The sequence below is a fragment of the Salmo salar genome, chromosome 28, assembly GCF_965601325.2.
Source record: "Salmo salar chromosome 28, fSalSal1, whole genome shotgun sequence".
Taxonomy (NCBI): domain Eukaryota; kingdom Metazoa; phylum Chordata; class Actinopteri; order Salmoniformes; family Salmonidae; genus Salmo; species Salmo salar.
Genome location: NC_138318.1, coordinates 31,704,743 through 31,724,302, shown reverse-complemented (window position 1 = coordinate 31,724,302; position 19,560 = coordinate 31,704,743). Strand labels below are relative to the sequence as shown.

Sequence of the window (19,560 nt, the reverse complement as noted above, 5' to 3'; positions counted from 1 at the left end):
GATCCCAGATAATGTTCGATACGCACAAAAAGCTTATTTCTCTCAAATTATGTGGACAAATATGTTTACATCCCTGTTAGTAAGCATTTCTCCTTTTCCAAGATAATCCATCCATCTGACAGGTGTGGCATATCAAGAAGCTGATTAAACAGCATGATCATTACACAGGCGCACCTTGTGCTGGGTACAATTACATTTGACATTTTAGTCATTTAGCAGACGCTCTTATCCAGAGCATACATTTCATACATAATTTATTATTATTTGTATTTATTTTTAAAAGGCCATTCTAAAATGTTTTGTCACACAACACAATGCCACAGCTGTCTCAACCATTGAGGGATTGCAATTGGCATGCTGGCTGCAGAAATGTCCACGAGAGCTGTTGTCAGAGAATTGAATGTTAATTACTCTACCTTAAGCCGTCTCCAACGTCGTTTTTGAGAATTTGTCAGTACATCCAACCAGCCTTACAATCGCAGACCATGTGTAACCACGCCAGCCCTGGACCTCCTACATCTGAGACCAGCTACTGGACAGCTGATGAAACTGTGGGTTTGCACAAGTGAAGAATTTCTACACAAACTGTCAGAAACCGTTTCAGGGAAGCTCATCTGCATGCTCGTCGTCCTCACCAGGGTTTTTACCTGACTGCAGTTCAGCATTGTAACCAACTTCAGTGGGCAAATGCTCACCTTCGATGGCCAGTGGCACGCTGGAGAAGTGTGCTCTTTACAGATGAATCCTGGTTTCAACTGTACCGGGCAGATGGCAGACAGCGTGTATGGTGTCGTGTGTACGAGCGATTTGCTGATGACAACGTTGTGAACAGAGTGCCCCATGGTGGCAGTGGGTTTATGGTATGGGCAGTCAAAAGCTATGGACAACAAACACAATTGCATTTTATTGATGGCAATTTGAATGCACAGAGATACCGTGACAAGATCCTGTTGTTTTTTTCTTCCGCCGCCATCACCTCATGTTTCAGGATGATAATGCACGGCCCCATGTCGCAAGGATCTGTACGCACTTCCTGGTGGCTGAAAATGTCCCAGTTCTTCCATGGCCTGCATACTCAACAGACATGTCACCCATTGAGCATGTTTGGGATGCTCTGGATCGACAACTTGTTCCAGTCCCCAACAATATCCAGCAACTTCGCACAGTCATTGAAAAGGAGTGGGACAACTTTCCACAGGCCACAATCAACAGCCTGATCAACTCTGTGTTGCACTGCATGAGGAAAATGGTGGTCACAACAGATACTGACTGGTTTTCTGATCCACGCCTCTACCTATTTTTAAGGTATCTGTGACTGTATTCCCAGTCATGTGAAATCCATAGATTAGGGCCTAATGAATTTATTTGAATTGACTGATTTCCATACATGAACGGTAACTCTGTAAAATCTTTGAAATTGCTGAATGTTGCGTTTATATTTTTGTTCCGTGTATATGGACTACTCGGCAGGTATTCAATAATAAACTCTCCCCTTTGTAGAACATCCACCTGGTGGCCAAGTGGCTGGGCAGCCTGGATAAACTAGTGGAGCGCTACAGCATGGGTAGCCATGATGACTATCGCGTGTACATGTCAGCTGAGCCTTCGCCCACGCCAGAGTCGCACTACATCCCCCAGGGCCTGCTGGAGAATGGCATTAAGATCACCAACGAACCGCCCACCGGCATGCAAGCTAACCTGCACAAGGCCCTGTATCTCTTCAACCAGGTAACACATACGTATGCTCACACACACAAACACTGACTTTACAAAACATTAAGAATGATGCATACTTTCCTAACCCCAAAATGTGCCTAAATAATCTACAAGATCAGAGTATTTTTACCAGTTGGCGCTGAAATGGAGACAACTATGCATATACACTGAGTTTACAAAACATGCTCTTTCCATGACAGACTGACCAGGTGAACCCAAGTGAAAGCTAGGATCCCTTATTGATGTCACTTGTTAAATCCACTTCAATCAGTGTAGATGAAGGGGAGGAGACAGGTTAAGGATTTGTAAGCCTTCCCTTGAGACATGGGTTGTGTATGTGTGCCATTCAGAGGGTGAATGGGCAAGACAAAAGATTTATGTGCCTTTGAACGGGGTATGGTAGTAGGTGCCAGGCGCACCGGTTTGTGTCAAGAACTGCAACGCTGCTGTGTTTTTCACACTCAACAGTTTCCCGTGTGTTTCACAGCCTTCCCTGTAGCTCAGTTGGTAGAGCATGGTGTTTGCAACGCCAGGGTTGTGGGTTCGATTCCCACGGGGGGCCAGCACAGGAAAAAAAAAAAAAGAAAAGTATAATAATGTTTAGAAATGAAATGTATGCATTCACTACTGTAAGTCGCTCTGGATAAGAGTGTCTGCTAAATGACTAAAATGTAATGTAAATGTAAATGTATCAAGAATGGTCCACCACCCAAAGGACATCTAGCCAACTTGACACAACTGTGGGAAGCATTGGAGTCAACATGGGCCAGCATCCCATGTTGAAATCATCGTCCTCAGTTTGTGTTTTATACTCTTTGTTTTAACAAACACGTCATGAGCGGTGGCCATGGCATGTGTCCATATAAAAGACAATGAAAGGGTGTGAAAGTGAGGTTGTCTGTTTTTAATCAGAACTCAATATTAGGAAGGTGTTCTTAATGTTTGGTGTACTCAGTGTACAGTACATGCACACACTTAAATTGAATTTGAGTTGAATGTAATCTCTTCCCTATCTCTACGTGTGTGTTAGGACACTCTGGAAATGTGCTCTAAAGAGTCAGAGTTCAAGGTGATCCTGTTTGCGTTGTGCTACTTCCACGCTGTGGTGGCTGAGAGGAGGAAGTTTGGAGCTCAGGGCTGGAACAGATCTTACCCCTTCAACAACGGAGACCTCACCATCTCCGTCAACGTGCTCTACAACTACCTGGAGGCCAACTCCAAGGTGAGTGAGTGACTGGCATCACCAACTACCTGGAGGCCAACTCCAAGGTGAGTGAGTGAGTGACTGGCATCACCAACTACCTGGAGGCCAACTCCAAGGTGAGTGAGTGACTGGCATCACCAACTACCTGGAGGCCAACTCCAAGGTGAGTGACTGACTGGCATCACCAACTACCTGGAGGCCAACTCCAAGGTGAGTGAGTGAGTGACTGGCATCACCAACTACCTGGAGGCCAACTCCAAGGTGAGTGAGTGAGTGACTGGCATCACCATCTCTCAATCAGCCTAGCGCTTTATGGCCCTGCTGCACAACAGCCATCAGCCATTGAGGGACTGCTTCCTTTGAAATCAATGAAAGCTGCTATACTGTTTGCGTTGCATCGTGTCCAGTGTCAGTTTCTAAGCTCAAGAATCGCTGAGGTTCAATGCTCGATGGCTGACGTGCGCATTCATTCTAATCAAATACGTTGATTTTGGTTGGTTTCTGTGTAGCAGGTAGAACGGCACATTGGTGGCGATGCTTGTAGTGTGTGTCTGACCCCACTCGCTCTCTCTCTCCCCCTTCTTCTTTCTCCATTTCTCTCTCCCTCCATTCTCTCACCCCACCTCCCCCTCTCTCCCTCCATTCTCTCACCCCACCTCCCTCTCTCTCCCTCCATTCTCTCACCCCACCTCCCTCTCTCTCCCTCCATTCTCTCACCCCACCTCCCCCTCTCTCCCTCCATTCTCTCACCCCACCTCCCCCTCTCTCCCTCCATTCTCTCACCCCACCTCCCCCTCTCTCCCTCCATTCTCTCATCCCACCTCCCTCTCTCTCCAGGTGCCGTGGGACGACCTGCGCTATCTGTTTGGGGAGATCATGTACGGCGGCCACATCACAGACGACTGGGACAGGAAGTTGTGTCGTACCTATCTGGAGGAGTATGTCAGACCTGAGATGCTGGAGGGAGAGCTGTACCTCGCACCCAGCTTCCCTGTACCACCCAACTCTGACTACAAGGTTTGGAACACACACACACACACACACACACACACACACACACACACACACACACACACACACGATAACACCCTTGAAAACAAAAATGATTGTTACCTATCAGTAACCCTCAGTGTGTGTCCAGGGCTACCATATGTACATAGATGAGGTGCTGCCTCCAGAGAGCCCCTACTTGTACGGCCTCCACCCCAACGCTGAGATTGGCTTCCTCACCATCACTTCAGAGAAGCTGTTCCGCACCGTGCTGGAGATGCAGCCCAAAGAGTCGGACGCAGCCGGGGGAGGAGGGGTGTCCAGAGAGGAGAAGGTATGAAAAACACCATCACCACACCTCAGAGCCTTTAAGTAACCCCCACTAGAGTCCTGACCTGTGTGTGCCTGTGTTTTCCCCTACAGGTGAAGGGCATCCTGGATGAGATCCTGGAGAAGCTACCAGATGGTTTCAACATGATAGAGATAATGGCCAAGGTGGAGGAGAGAACTCCCTACATCATCGTGGCCTTCCAGGAGTGTGAGAGGATGAACTTCCTCACCAAGGAGATCACGCGCTCTCTCAAAGAGCTCAACCTCGGACTCAAGGTACGGGAGAGACAGAGTGTGTATGTGTGTAACATGACATCACAGTGGTTGTCTGTAGTCATACTGAAAGGAATGGTGTGACCGATGTTCTCTCAAATTCTTTCCAGCACTGAGCAAATTTCAGGTCTGCTGAGCGCAAATTTGAACGTTGTGAAAATTCTGTGCAACTTCCAGCGCACGTTTACAGTGAACAATCAGGCTGTACCCACTTTAAGTTACAGTTTTAACAGTGGTCAAGTAGGCTACTGTGGCTATTTGATCATAATGTAGACCTATCAGTGGCTTACCATCAAAAACAATGGAGAAAATACATCTCATAACATTTTAACATGGAAATAGCTGTTCTGTCATTCAGCCTACAGTAGCAGCCGATGTGTGGTGTTCAATGAAGGCCTACATTCCATGAGACTTTTGAAAAAAAACATGCAGGGCTTGACATAAACCTGTTTATCTACTTGTCCTTCAGACAAGGAGGTGACTGAAAATGCTGTTGTTTGATGCAAGAAACCACTTTACAAAATAAAATGCATAATTATTTCCATACCAAATTATTCTACCCTCTGTCTATTGACTACTTAGCTTATTCAAGCCTGTCTCAAAACACAACACTGCCCCTTTAAGACAACAAAAAAAGCTCTTTACCTGAATCGCTTTTCAAAGATGTCTAGAAATGTACATGTTTTATGTTCTTGTAGGAAGCAATCACTTCCCCATTGCTGACTACAAATGATCTATAACTAGGCTAATAACTCACTAACTAGCAAAGGATATGAACAAAATGTGCATCTCTCGCTTTCATCTCAAAACAAGCGCATCTACTCACGATCACTTATGCGGTAAATAAAGTCCAGTTCAAAGTAAATGGCACAGATCCATACAGTATATGTCAATGGTCTATTTGTATATACAGTAGCCCTACTGCAGCTCTGATCGTTTATGCCACACCAGTCTGTGTAGAGTACGGGCTGAGTAATGCGTGTCAATGCAATAGAATCCTACTCCGATGCGTTCTGCCTACAACAAAATCTCTTGCGTAGTTAGTTTTGTTTCGGTATGTTGCATTGAAAGTGGCTAATATTGTGTTGATTCGATCCACAGTAAAGGGAAACATTGAAAGTGGCTAATATTGTGTTGATTCGATCCACAGTAAAGGGAAACATTGAAAGTGGCTAATATTGTGTTGATTCGATCCACAGTAAAGGGAAACATTGAAAGTGGCTAATATTGTGTTGATTCGATCCACAGTAAAGGGAAACATTGAAAGTGGCTAATATTGTGTTGATTCGATCCACAGTAAAGGGAAACATTGAAAGTGTTAACAGGGAAAACTCTAGAACAGTGGTCACCAACCTTTTCTGAGTCAAGATCACTTTGAGTCAACATGCAAGCTGAGATCTAACGCTTAGATTGTTTTTTTACATGACTAAAAAACGTAAGCCTATGCAACATTAACCAATTAAAAACAGTACTGTATCAATGAGGTTTGTGCAGTAAGCTATAGGCCAAATACATTATCACCGCATATTAGCTTTGCTTGAATTGCCCTGCCAATGCATTGTTGTTTCAAATTTTGAGGTAGGCTATATGATCACACTGGTAATAGATCCGTTGTTATATTGTGAGGCATAGCTGAGTGAGCATACATTTAAATAATTGAATTGTATTTATTTATTTTACTGGGCTGATGGTGCCTGCATCTGATGGTCAGTCTCAGTGGAGGGAGAGAGCAGCAGACTGTGGGTCTGCCTCTTAACACCCCTCAGCTCTCTCTTTCCTCCACTGATACTGGCCATAAAGGAACACCGTCTTCCAGCTGATGGCGAAATACGAGTAGCACCTGTTAGGTTCTAAAAACTGAAGGACAACTATGAAAAGCTAAAACCAAGTTTATTCACCCAATGTGTCAGACAGCTGAACAGACAAAGACATGTTCCCACCAGCACATATACCCCAATTTAGGTGAAGTCTCCTCCTTCCCTCTAAACATGACATATTTATTGCTAGGTAGGAAGTTAAGTGATGTGGGTAATAACCTGTTCCTTCTCCATTACTGTGACCTGACCTCGGCCCCTATTCCTCACTAATCCACAGCTCTCCACCTTTATCAGTGCCTTTCCCTTACTTAGTAACATTCCAAGCCCCTTGCTCATATCCAACCTTAATTGACTCCCCCATATATATTCCTCCTACAGATAACCATTAACTTCTGGTGTAACAACCAGACTGTGGCTCTTCTCCTTTCCATAGGATACCTGATGATTAACAATATTACAAGTTTAGAAGTCAGAACCCATCACACTGCATTATTTCATGTTTTTACTCCAATGAACGGAGAGGGAAATATTCCTTGATATTAAAAAAGACCCAAACCGCTAATAATAACAACGCAAGCTTATAAATACACTTTCCTACTCATTCATTAGGCTGAGTGGATATTGGAAGAATGTGTATTTTATGGCTTATAAAAGTGTTGACAGTGCTGAGTCAAATTAAACTCACTAATTTAAAAAAAAGCAGCTCTTTTCTGTATTTGTTGACAGTCTCTCTCTAGTCATGGTTTTAAACATATGGAAATCAAAGTATCAACTCTGCTGTAGCTTTCTTTTATGCCTGCTACTTACTACAGACACGGTAGTCTGAGCAATCCGATTGGCCAGCAGTAGGCCTATAGTGCACTTGATTTGCTCACTGGGCCCCCCCGGGAAGGCAGAGTCTGTACCTTCAGACAAATGAAATGGCAACAGTTCGCCTACCTGGCGCGCAGGGCAACTATATCGGGTGCACCTACCGCCAACAGCCCGAGACTAATAAAAAAAAAGAAAATAGGAACAAGGATTTTTAAAGAAATGTTTAAAATGGAAAAGGAATGCCATGGAGATCAATTGACTGGTTGATGACCACTACTCTATAAAGTTCAATCTCCTGCTTCTCTCTGTGGGCTGATATTTCTGCAAGGCAGTCCCGGGGGATACTGTGCGCAGCTCAGATGGAACATTGGGTGTGACGTTGTCTTGTCTGTCCGTCTCTGTGTCTGTAGGGTGAGTTGACAATCACAACCGACATGGAGGAGCTGGGTAACGCTCTGTTCCTGGACACGGTGCCAGAGTCCTGGACCAAGCTCGCCTACCCCTCCCTGCAGGGCCTGGGGGGCTGGTATGCAGACCTGCTGCTCAGGATCAAGGTACAACACCATAATATACTCTCTGATCAGGAGACATTTTTGCCCTCAGAACAGCCTCAATTCGTCGGGCCATGGACTCTACAAGGTGTCGAAAGCATTCCACAGGGGTGCTGGCCCATGTTGACAGTTGTGTCAAGTTGTCAGGATGTCCTTTTGGTGGTGGATCATTCTTGATACACACGAGAAACTGTTGAGAATGAAAAATCCAGCAGCGTTGCAGTTCTTGACACAAACTGGTGCACCTGACACCTACAGTTGAAGTCAGAAGTTTACATACACTTTAGCCAAATACATTTAAACTCAGTTTTTCACAATTCCTAACATTTAATCCTAGTAAAAAATTCCCTGTCTTAGGTCAGTTAGGATCACCACTTTATTTTAAGAAATTGAAATGTCAGAATAACAGTAGAGAGAATGATTTCTTTCAGCTTTTATTTCTTTCATCACATTCCCAGTGGGTCAGAAGTGTACATACACTCAATTTGTATTTGGTAGTATTGCCTTTAAATTGTTTAACTTGGGTAAAACTTTTCGGTTAGCCTTCCACAAGCTTCCCACAATAAGTTGGGTGAATTTTGGCCCATTCCTCCTGACAGAGCTGATGTAACTGAGTCAGGTTTTTAGGCCTCCTTACTCGCACACGCTTTTTCAGTTTTGCCCACACATTTTCTATGGGATTGAGGTCAGGGCTTTCCGATGGCCACTCCAACACCTTGTATTTGTTGTCCTTAAGCCATTTTGCCACAACTTTGGATGTATGCTTGGGGTCATTGTTCATTTGGAAACCCATTTGCGACCAAGCTTTAACTTCCTGAATGATGTCTTGAGATGTTTCTTCAATATATCCACATCATTTTCTTTCCTCATGATGCCATCTATGTTGGGAAGTGCACCAGTCCCTCCTGCAGCAAAGCACCCCCACAACATGATGCTGCCACCCCCATGCTTCACGGTTGGGATGGTGTTCTTTGGCTTGCAAGCATCCCCCTTTTTCCTCCAAACATAACGATGGTCATTATGGCCAAACAGTTCCATTTTTGTTGTATCATCAGACCAGAGGACATTTCTCCAAAAAGTACAATCTTTGTCCCCATGTGCAGTTGCAAACCGTAGTCTGGCTTTTTTATGGCGGTTTTGGAGCAGTGGCTTCTTCCTTGCTGAGCGGCCTTTCAGGTTATGTCGATATAGGACTGGTTTTACTGTGGATATAGATACTTTTGTACCCGTTTCCTCCAGCATCTTCACAAGGTCCTTTGCTGCTGTTCTGGGGTTGATTTGCACTTTTCGCACCAAAGTACGTTAATCTCTAGGAGACAGAACGCGTCTCCTTCCTGAGCGGTATGACGGCTACGTGGTCCCATGGTGTTTATACTTGTGTACTATTGTTTGTATAGATGAACGTGGTACATTCAGGCGTTTGGAAATTGCTCCCAAGGATGAACCAGACTTGTGGAGGTCTACAATTTTCTTTTTGATGTCTTGGCTGATTTCTTTAGATTTTCCCATGATGTCAAGCAAAGAGGCACTGCGTTTGAAGGTAGGCCTTGAAATACATCCACAGGTACACCTCCAATTGACTCAAATTATGTCAATTAGCCTATCAGAAGCTTCTAAAGCCATGACATCATTTTCTGGAATTTTCCAAGCTGTTTAAAGGCACAATCAACTTAGTGTATGTAAACTTCTGACCCAATGGAATTGTGATACAGTGAATTATAAGTGAAATAATCTGTAAACAATTGTTGAAAAAAATTACGTGTCATGCAAAGTAGATGTCCTAACCGACTTGCCAAAACTATAGTTTGTTAACAAGAAATTCGTGGAGTGGTTGAAAAACAAGTTTTAATGGCTCCAACCTAAGTGTATGTAAACTTCTGACTTCAACTGTACTACCATACCCCGTTCAAAAGGCAGTTAAATCTTTTGTCATGCCCATACACAATCCATATCTCAATTGTTTCCAGGCTTAAACATTCTTTAAACGGTCTCTTCTTCATCTAAACTGATAGATGTGGATTTAACAGGTGACATCAATATGGGATCATAGCTTTCACCTGGTCAGTCTCATGGAAAAAGCATGTTTTGTACACTCAGTGTATATGCATAGAGAGAAAAGTGCATAAAAAAGGGAATTACATTCCATTTATATGTACTTAACTCCGGTCGGAATTCCCCCCAACTGAACCTAATAAACAACTTCTACTTTTGAAAATGGCCTGTGTGGCGTGATGAGTCAAATTTATTATTGTCAAAATTTACTACACAGTGCAAATATGATAATTGGTCATAAAGTCAGTCTTGTCCAAAACAGATTTGCGAGAGAATTTGGAAAAACATGTATGTCACAGAATGATGGTTTTCCTTGGGTTGGCAGGGTTCTCCCCAGGATTTTTAAAAAGGTGGTGCTGCTGAGTACGTTGGCTGGGAGCGTCTCGGAGAGGGCAGTGCTGCTGCCCTTTGGACTCAGATTTGCCATTTTCTGCAAAAACTGGCCTTGTATGATAATAAATATCTCTATTTTTTTTCTTATTTTCTACAGTGCACAGCACCCCTCTTACATTCTTTGGGGTGAACCCTGCTTGGGTTTATTTCAATCCTGCCCACAGCACCCATTTAATCAAATTCAGAGCGCAGCTGCACGCAACCCGATTGTAATGCCTATGGTTAATATGGTGACATATATCCCAATGGGGATTACACAATGTACATGCGACAATATTTTTTAAAATGTCAATAGCTCCAAATTTCAATTACTTAACCTCAAACCAACTATAAAATCATATACTAATATTGAAAGAATTTAATGAGACAACTAGGTGTGCAACATGAAAATATTGTTCCATTTACATTGTGTAATTTATTGGACGGTCCCCAACTAGCCCATCCAAAGTCAAACCAACTTTGCCACGGTCGCACACAGGCCGGCTGAAGCTAAATTTGGCGAAAAAAAAGTCGGCTAGCTTGCTTGCTAGTCTAGGCGACTTCGATACAAAACCTGGTTAGACTGTTTCAAGTTAACTAGAAGGGTGAGTGACTGTACAGTTTTGGCAGAGTTAAAGTACAAACACTTCAAAGCACAGCTCCAAAACCCAGATGTTCTGTCGCATTTCCTAATGAGGAGAATTGAATCGAAGCTAAACCAGGAAGTTCAGCCCCCCTTTAAAGCCAGGTAATTTCCAATTGAGCCGACATAGCAGCGTTTACCGAGAATGAGATCTCCGAACATTGTATTTGAAAGACGCATTATCGATAACACGCGATCGTATTGAATATTCTGTCCATACATACTCTGTTGAACGCTTTTGTCTGTGTGTAGGAGTTGGAGTCGTGGACAGCAGACTTCGCTCTCCCCACCACAGTGTGGCTGGCAGGGTTCTTCAACCCCCAGTCGTTCCTGACAGCTATCATGCAGTCCATGGCCAGGAAGAACGAGTGGCCTCTGGACAGGATGTGTCTGTCTGTAGAGGTGACCAAGAAGAACCGCGAGGACATGACCAGTCCACCCAGGGAGGGGGCCTACGTCTACGGACTCTACATGGAGGGTACGGGTTATCATCTTGGTTGCATTCTAAAAATGCCATGACGGATTTGTTTTATATCTCCAAAGTGATACACTGTATAACACATTTGCTGCAATTGTATCCATTAGCATCCATCTCCTGGAGATGAATAAGTCAGTCAATAACCCACATCAGGTGCAGTCAAACCTTTAATACCATTTAAAAAAATAATCATAATGATATTTTAGGTTACAAACAGTCATCCATCCACACACAGTGCCCAGTTCAGTTTCTGGGGTGACTCACTGTATGAGCTGGTTAGCGCAGGAGTTCCCAAACATTACAATAAAATCTATCGGCAAAAAAACATTAGCTAACATGGGCTAGTTGATCTGGACATTTCTGAATAAATAGCTGTCTAAGATATGGAATGACTGACATAACAAGAGGAACTGATGATGCACTACCCAAATGTCACCTTGTGCATTCTACTATTCCAAATTACTTTCAAGTTCAGTTCCTGGGATGACTCACTGTATGAGCTGGTTAGAGTACCGTAGTAAACACAGCTAGATCAGTTCTCCTCTCAACTGTTCTTAAGGCTCCTCCAGGGATCTCAAAACTCCACACACAGCGGGCTGTCTAGTCACCACACACTACTCTCATGTACCAGATTCCACTGTCAATACAAAACTAATGGAATGTACAAAACATCCTGTGCCAACGGTCCTCCTGCTGGCAACATGTACTCAGCATATTAATGTTTGTAGTTAATGGAAAACACTTAACTAGTTTCTGTCACAAAAACACTGCTATTTCTCAGGCATTAGTAACTAAGTGGTCCATTTGTACAGTATTGTAGATATACACAACCATACATTCTCATTGTGGAGAGATTATGTTTTTATATTTTTAGAGTTTAACTTTTTACGGTAGGTATGTGTGTGTCTGGTTGTGTATGTGCAGGGGCACGCTGGGACACCCAGACGGGGGTGATAGCAGATGCTCGTCTGAAGGAGCTGACCCCCAACATGCCGGTGATCTTCATCAAGGCAGTACCGGTGGACCGACAGGAGACCAAGAACGTGTATGAGTGTCCCGTCTACAAGACCCGCATGAGGGGTCCCACCTTCATCTGGACCTTCAACCTCAAGACCAAGGAGAAGCCTGCCAAGTGGGTACTGGCCGCTGTCTGCCTCCTGCTCAGCGTGTAAGAGAGAGGCAAGAGAAGACACAGAAACACTCAGACCACTTTCATCCGAAATACCTTTTTAATTAATAAAAAGCATCAATGTTGCACAAAAAGAATTACAGATTTCTGTCATCTATGTCTATTGGAGGAATGTGATGAACACAGCCATCAGTGAGGTAAGAGAAAGATGTGTGTTGAGCTTGGAAACGGCATGAAACAACTCCACTGTATCATAGTACAGCTTTCTCACTGTCCCAGTGTTCCTAGGAAGGTCCACTAGGGGGAAGCCTGTACAAGCATGGTTAGGACACAGATGCAAGGAACGGTACAATACAAGCATGCACACACAAACCTCAGGTGATAACCTTTTGAATGGGAAAGTGAGGAATGATTATTGGAAGGCTTCCAGCCTGTTGTCAGTACAGTAACAGTAAACGTACTGTAGATAAGAACATCCATTTTTAACTACTCAGCTATTGTTAGAGCTAAGCTTTTTTCTTCCCCCCCACCCTTCGCCAGATAACAGCTACAGTAAGTATTTAGTTCAACCACAGACTTATATAACCACGTTTAACTTCTTACTTATAAGCCCTTAAATCAACAATGCAGTTAAGAAAAATACGTGTTAAGTATTTACCCCCCAAAATTAAAGAGCAACAATAAAATAACAGTAACGAGGCTATATACAGGGAGTACCAGTACAGAGTCAATGTGCGGAGGGACAGGTTAGTCAAGGTAATATGTACATGTAGGTAGATGTAAAGTGACTATGCATAGATAAACAGAGAATGGGGGCGTGTTCGGCCCTCCTTTTCCTGTAGTCCACAATCATCTCCTTTGTCTTGATCACATTGAGGGAGAGGTTATCCTGAAACCACACTACCTCCCTATTTATTTAACTAGGCAAGTCAGTTAATAACAAATTCTTATTTTCAATGACGGCCTAGGAACAGTGGGTTAACTGCCTTGTTCAGGGGCAGAATGACAGATTTTTACCTTCTCAGCTAGGGGATTCGATCTTGCAAACTTTTGGTTACTAGTCCAATGCTCTAACCACTAGACTACCTGCCTATAGGCTGTCTGATCGTTGTCGGTGATCAGGCCTACCACTGTTGCGTCGTCGGAAAACTTGATGATGCTGGGGTCGTACTTGGCCATGCAGCCATGGGTGAACAGGAGGGGACTAAGCACGCACCCCTGAGGGGCCCCCGTGTTGAGGATCAGCGTGGCAGATATGTTATCTACACTTACCACCTGGGGGTGGCCCGTCAGGAAGTCCAGGATCCAGTTGCAGAGGGAGGTGTTTAGTCCCAGGGTCCTTAGCTTAGTGATGAGCTTTGAGGGCACTATGGCAATGAATAGCATTTTTCACGTAGGTGTTTCCTTTTGTCCAGGTGCAATAGAGATTGTGTCATCTGTGGATCTGTTGGGGCTGTATGCAAATTGGAGTGGGTCTAGGGTTTCTGGGATAATGGCTACAGATGTAAGTGCTATGGGTCGGTAGTCATTTAGGCGGGTTACCTTGGTGTTTTTGGGCACAGGGACTATCGTGGTCTGCTTGAAACATGTTGGTATTACAGACTCAGTCAGGGAGAGGTTGAAAATGTCCGTGAAAACACTTGCCAGTTGGTCAGCGAATGCTCGGAGTACAATTCTTGGTAATCTGTCTGGCCTTGCAGCCTTGTGAATGTTGACCTGTTTAAAGGTCTTACATCGGCTACGGAGAGCGTCATCACACAGTCGTCCGGAACAGCTGGTGCTCTCATGCATGCTTCAGTGTTGCTTGCCTCGAAGCACCCATAGTCATTTAGCTCGTCTGGTAGGCTCGTGTCACTGGGCAGCTCGCGGCTGTGCTTCCCTATGTAGTCTGTAATAGTTTGCAAGCCCTGCCATATCCGATGAGCGTCGGAGCCGGTGTAGTAGGATTCGATCTTAGTCCTGTATTGACGCTTTGCCTGTTTGATGGTTCGTCAGAGGGCATAGCGGGATTTCTTCTAAGCGTCCGGGTTAGAGTCCCGCTCCTTGAAAGCGGCAGCTCTACCCTTTAGCTCAGTGCGGATGTTGCCTGTAATCCATGGCTTCTGGTTGGAGTATGTACGTACGGTCATTGTGGGGACAACATCATCGACGCACTTATTGATGAAGCTAGTGACTGATGTGGTGATCAACTTTAGTAGAAAAACAGTTCTTGAGGGCTGTTTGCGATTTCGTTCATACCGGTGAACCGGTGTTTGAGTGGTGTGGTTGCAATATCAACAGTCCCTTATCTCTGGTATATCTTGGCATCATTTAAAACTAAGTTTATATTGTATACAGCGTAATGGACATACTGTATAATGCCTAATGTCTCAGGAAAGGCTGTGAGTTGGCAATACTCAGTATAGAAAACAGTCGGCCCACAACCTGCAAGGACTTATACAGGATACTAACATCAACATTAAAACAGTCATTCCAAGTCACAATTCCATACCTAAAACCTTGAGTTTGTACAAAATTACCTGAATGGACTACTACCACCAAGGACTATCAAGAAAAACAAACTTCAAACAAGCCAAAACCTGCAGAAGAAACCCAGCGAAACATGGAAATAAAATCTAACAAAATTGAGTGAGTAATGTTCAGTCTGAAGCCAAAAAGTAAAAGACAATCTCTAGGTAATGTTGTTATATAAAGCTTCTTAAATAAGGCTATCAAGCTGCTAGGAAAGAATCTGACTGAAACTAGCACTGAAGTGAGGTATGAAAACTCTTGAGCCTAACAATGGCAGGAGACTCCATCTGTGCAGAGAATATATCCTCTTCAGAATCCCCAAAATATAACAGCCACAGAACAACTTTGTTTGGACATCGTAAAAGGACCATTTCGCCAACACTTTAAAAATATAGCTAGCTAACAACCTCCTTTTCCCACGTGGAAAAGACAGACAGAGACTTGCTAGCTGGGAATTTCTACAAGGAATCTGCCTCCCGAGAAAAGCTTCTCCCAAGTGGTTGTGACACCTACTCCCGTTGCCTGGATTCCACCTGGCGATCTGTAAACAGTCTGCCCTGGCCTGTCTCCCCGTCTGCTGTAGGTACCCCTCTCTCCCGAGCTTTCAGTCGCCTCCAGCACACATGCACTGTTGAGGCGAGTGACTGACTCCATCGGTTACACGGACTCTTGGCCTCCCATCTTATTCTAACCACCTCTCACCAGCTTTGTATTCATGTTACCTGATGAAATTGCTGTACAATATGATTCAAATGTTATAAATCAACACTGCAGAGCGCTCCCTGTCCTCTGCCGTGCCCTGAATGTATTACTGCTGATTATATCTGGAAATGTGCATGTACACCCTGGCCCATTACTGTTGCTAAGCCCAATTCTGATTTGTGCTCTGCTTCACTGATTTCTGCACGTTAACAGTAGAAGCTTATTACCTAAAATATATCAATTGAAAGTGTGGGTTCACAGCTCCAATCCAGATGTGTTGGTCATTACAGAGACGTGGTTAAGAGAGTGTTTTGAACACTGATGTTAACCTTTCTGGTTATAACCTTTTTCTGCAAGACAGATCTTCCAAAGGTGGGGGAGTGACAATCTTTACCAAGGATCACCTTCAGTGCTCGGTTGTCTCCACCAAGTCTGTCCCCAAACAATTTGATTTGCTGGTTTTACGCATTAATTGCTGGTTGTTATCGGCCACCATAAGCTCCTGCCTGTGCCCTAACCACCTGACCAAGTCCTAAAGCAATGAGACTCCCTAAATCTTTCTCATATTATTACCAATTCCACAAGGTATGACTCAAAACACCCAGAAAAGGCTACTCCCATTAATGTTATCCTTACAGGTCATTACAGAAAACACCAGACTGATACCTTAGTGATCACCGTTTTACAGCCTGTGTTTGTAATGGCTGCTCAGTGAAACGACCCGTCCTGATTTGTCATAGACGCTTGCTAAAAAACTTTAATGAGAAAGCCTTCCTTCACAATCTGGCCTCTGTAAATTGGTATAGAATCAGCTTGATCCCCTCTGTCAAACGCTTGGAAGACCTTTTTTTCTATATTTTCAGTGGTATCGTTAACAAATACAAGCCCATAAAGAAAATGAGAGAGAGGAGAAAAAAAAGAACAGGTTCAGCCCCTGATCTGGCAGAGTTACTCCACAAGAATACCATTTGCAAATCGCTCGGCACACGCATGCTGACTGGCTCTCGTTCATGCAAATTATAAATAAGTGCATTCAGGCTATCCGGAAGGCCGAAGTTAAAGTAACTAAGGAGCAGTTCGAACCCCAAGAAGTTCTGGAAAACAGTTAAAAGACCTGGAAAATAAACCCTCCCCACGTCCCTTAATGTCGATGATGTGGTCGTTACTGACAAGGATCACATGGCTGAGCTCTTTAAAAATCACCACTTCATTAAGTCAGGAGTCCTATTTGACTCAGCCATGCCTCCTTGCCCATTCAACATTTCCTCATCTCCCACCCCTTCTAATGTGACTATCCCGGATGCTCCCGCCTCTTTTTCCCCTGCCAGCTACAAACTTTCTTTCTGCAGGCGGTCACTGAGTCCGAGGTGCTAAAGGAGCTCCTTAAACTTGATCCCCAAAAAAACATCTGGTTCAGATCCTTTCTTATTTAAGGTCGCTGCCCCTATCATCGCCAAACCTGTCTCTCCGAATCTGGGGAGGTTCCCATTGCTTGGAAGGCAGCCACGGTTCATCCTTTATTTAAAGGGGGAGATCAAGCTCATCCTAACTGTTATAGGCCAATTTTTATTTTGCCCTGTTTATCAAAAGTGTTGGAAAAACTTGTCAATAACCAACTGACTGGGTTTATTATTCTCTTGGGTATGCAATCTGGTTTCCGCTCAGGTTATGGATGTGTCACTGCAACCTTAAAAGGTCCTAAATGAGGTCACCATTGCCCTAGATTTTAAGCAATGTTGTGCTGCTATTTTTATTGACTTCGCCCATGCTTTTGATACGGTAGACCATTCCATTCTTGTGGACCGGCTAAGGAGTATTGGTGTCTCGGAGGGGTCTTTGGCGAACTACCTCAGAGTGCAGTGTATAAAGTCAGAACATCTGCTGTCTCAGCCACTGCCTGTCACCAAGGGAGTACCCCAAGGCACCACGCTCTTCTCACTTTACAGCAACAGCTCAAGCAGTAGGAAGCTCTCTCATCCATTTATATGCAGATGATCGTCTTATACTCAGCTGGCCCCTCCCCGAATTTGTGTTAAATGCTCTACATCAAAGCTTTGTGTGTCCAACAAGCTCTCTCTAACCTTAACCTTGTTCTGAACACCTCCAAAAGAAAAGGTCATGTGGTTTGGTAAGAAGAATGCCCCTCTCCCCACCGGTGTGATTACTACCTCTGAGGGTTTAGAGCTTGAGGTAGTCAGCTCATACAAGTACTTGGGAGTATGGCTAGACGGTACACCTTCTCTCAGCACATAGCAAAGCTGCAGGCTAAGGTTAAATCTAGACTTGGTTTCCTCTATCGTAATTACTCCTTTCACCCCAGCTCCCAAACTAACCCTGATTCAGATGCCCATCCTACCCATGCTAGATTACGGAGACATAATTTATAGATCGGCAGGTAAGGGTGCTCTCGAGTGGCTAGATGTTCTTTACCATTCGGCCATCAGATTTGCCACTAATGCTCCTTATAGGACACGTCACTGCACTCTATACTCCTCTGTAAACTGGTCATCTCTGTATACCTGTCGCAAGACCCACTGGTTGATGCTTATTTATACTTCCCTACAGAAAATACACTAACCTTCACACATTAGATGTGTATTGTTGGATAAAATTGATTTTATCAAACAAAACTTTGCTACACTGTATTTCCGGGACCCTCAGGATGACAAATCAGAGCAAGATTACTGAATGTAAGTACATTATTTACCTTCAGAGGTGAATGTATCAAACCAGTTTCCGTGATAAGTTGTTGTGCACTCTCCTCAAACAATAGCATGGTATTCTTTCACTGTAATAGCTACTGTAAATTGGACAGTGCAGTTACATTATTGTTAATCTAAGCTTTCTGCCCATATAAGACATGTCTATGTCCTGGAAAGTTCTCGTTACTTACAACGTCATGCAAACCCCCTTAGTTCAACTGTCCCACCGATCCCGTAGAGGTTACGCAAAAACCTGGACCTACAGGCTTTGGTAAACATTTGCACACACAAAAGGACTTCAGGACACCAGGGGAATCTCTCCAGTTGGATTTAAATTATTTAATTTCAACTTGAATATTGCAGCCTATTTGTGTATGGGCTGCAATAGTGGCTGAACTCATCCTCAAGCCTAAAACCTTTTTCCTCATTGTTAGGCTATTTGATGTGATATTTTTATAAATAGCAGATAAATACGTTATATGCAGTGCCTTGAAAGTATTCAGACCTAGACTTTTTACACATTTTGTTGTTACGTTAGCCTTATTCTAAAATGTTTTTGTTTTTTTAAATTTTATTAGAAATGTACCTTATTTACACAAGTATTCAGACCCTTTGCTATGAGACTCGAAATTGAGCACAGGTGCATCCTGTTTCCATTGATCATCCTCGATGTTTCTACAACTTGAAGTCCATCTGTGGTAAATTAAATTGATTGGACATGATTTGGAAAGGCACACACCTGTCTATATAAAGGTCCCTCAGTTGACAGTGCATGTCAAAGCAAAAACCAAGCCATGAGGTCGAAGGAATTGTCCGTGAGCTTCAAGAATGGATTGTGTCGAGGCACAGATCTGGGAAAGGGTACCAAAAAATGTCCGCAGCATTGAAAGTCCAAGAACACAGTGCCCTCCATCATTCTTAAAATGGAAGAAGTTTGGAACCAGACTCTTCCTAGAGCTAGCTGCCCGGCCAAACTGAGCAATCGGGGGAGAAGGGCCTTGGTCAGGGAGGTGACCAAGAACCTGATGGTCACTCTGACAGAGCTCCTCTGTGGAGATGGGAGAATCTTCCAGAAGGACAACCATCTCTGCAGCACTCCACCAATCAGGCCTTTATGGTAGAGTGGCTAGACGGAAACCACTCCTCAGTAAAAGGCACATGACAGCCCGCTTGGAGTTTGCCAAAATGCACTTAGACTCTCAGCCCATGAGAAACAAGATTCTCTGGTCTGATTAAACCAAGATTGATCTCTTTGGCCTGAATGCCAAGCGTCACGT

General features: G+C 43.9%; 2 protein-coding genes across 4 annotated transcripts in view; one reads left to right on the top strand and one right to left on the bottom strand.

Moving 5' to 3' along the window:
• The window catches only part of LOC106589834 (dynein axonemal heavy chain 17), a 113,475-nt gene extending 100,970 nt beyond the window's left edge, over positions 1 to 12,505 (top strand). Inside the window, exons 70-77 of one of the 2 annotated variants that reach the window (XM_014180221.3) lie at positions 1,501 to 1,728; positions 2,747 to 2,938; positions 3,758 to 3,937; positions 4,062 to 4,244; positions 4,334 to 4,516; positions 7,554 to 7,697; positions 11,014 to 11,239; positions 12,164 to 12,505. In XM_014180221.3, coding sequence (XP_014035696.3) covers positions 1,501 to 1,728; positions 2,747 to 2,938; positions 3,758 to 3,937; positions 4,062 to 4,244; positions 4,334 to 4,516; positions 7,554 to 7,697; positions 11,014 to 11,239; positions 12,164 to 12,411 — 1,584 coding nt within the window. In that variant the 3' untranslated portion in view covers positions 12,412 to 12,505. The remainder of the gene's footprint in view (positions 1 to 1,500; positions 1,729 to 2,746; positions 2,939 to 3,757; positions 3,938 to 4,061; positions 4,245 to 4,333; positions 4,517 to 7,553; positions 7,698 to 11,013; positions 11,240 to 12,163) is intronic. The other variant, XM_014180222.3, reaches the window with a different exon arrangement.
• The window catches only part of LOC106589835 (CDP-diacylglycerol--glycerol-3-phosphate 3-phosphatidyltransferase, mitochondrial), a 28,291-nt gene continuing 20,119 nt past the window's right edge, over positions 11,389 to 19,560 (bottom strand). For both annotated transcript variants that reach the window (XM_014180223.2, XM_014180224.3), the window contains exon 10: positions 11,389 to 12,396. The gene's annotated coding sequence lies outside the window, so the exon portion shown is untranslated. The remainder of the gene's footprint in view (positions 12,397 to 19,560) is intronic.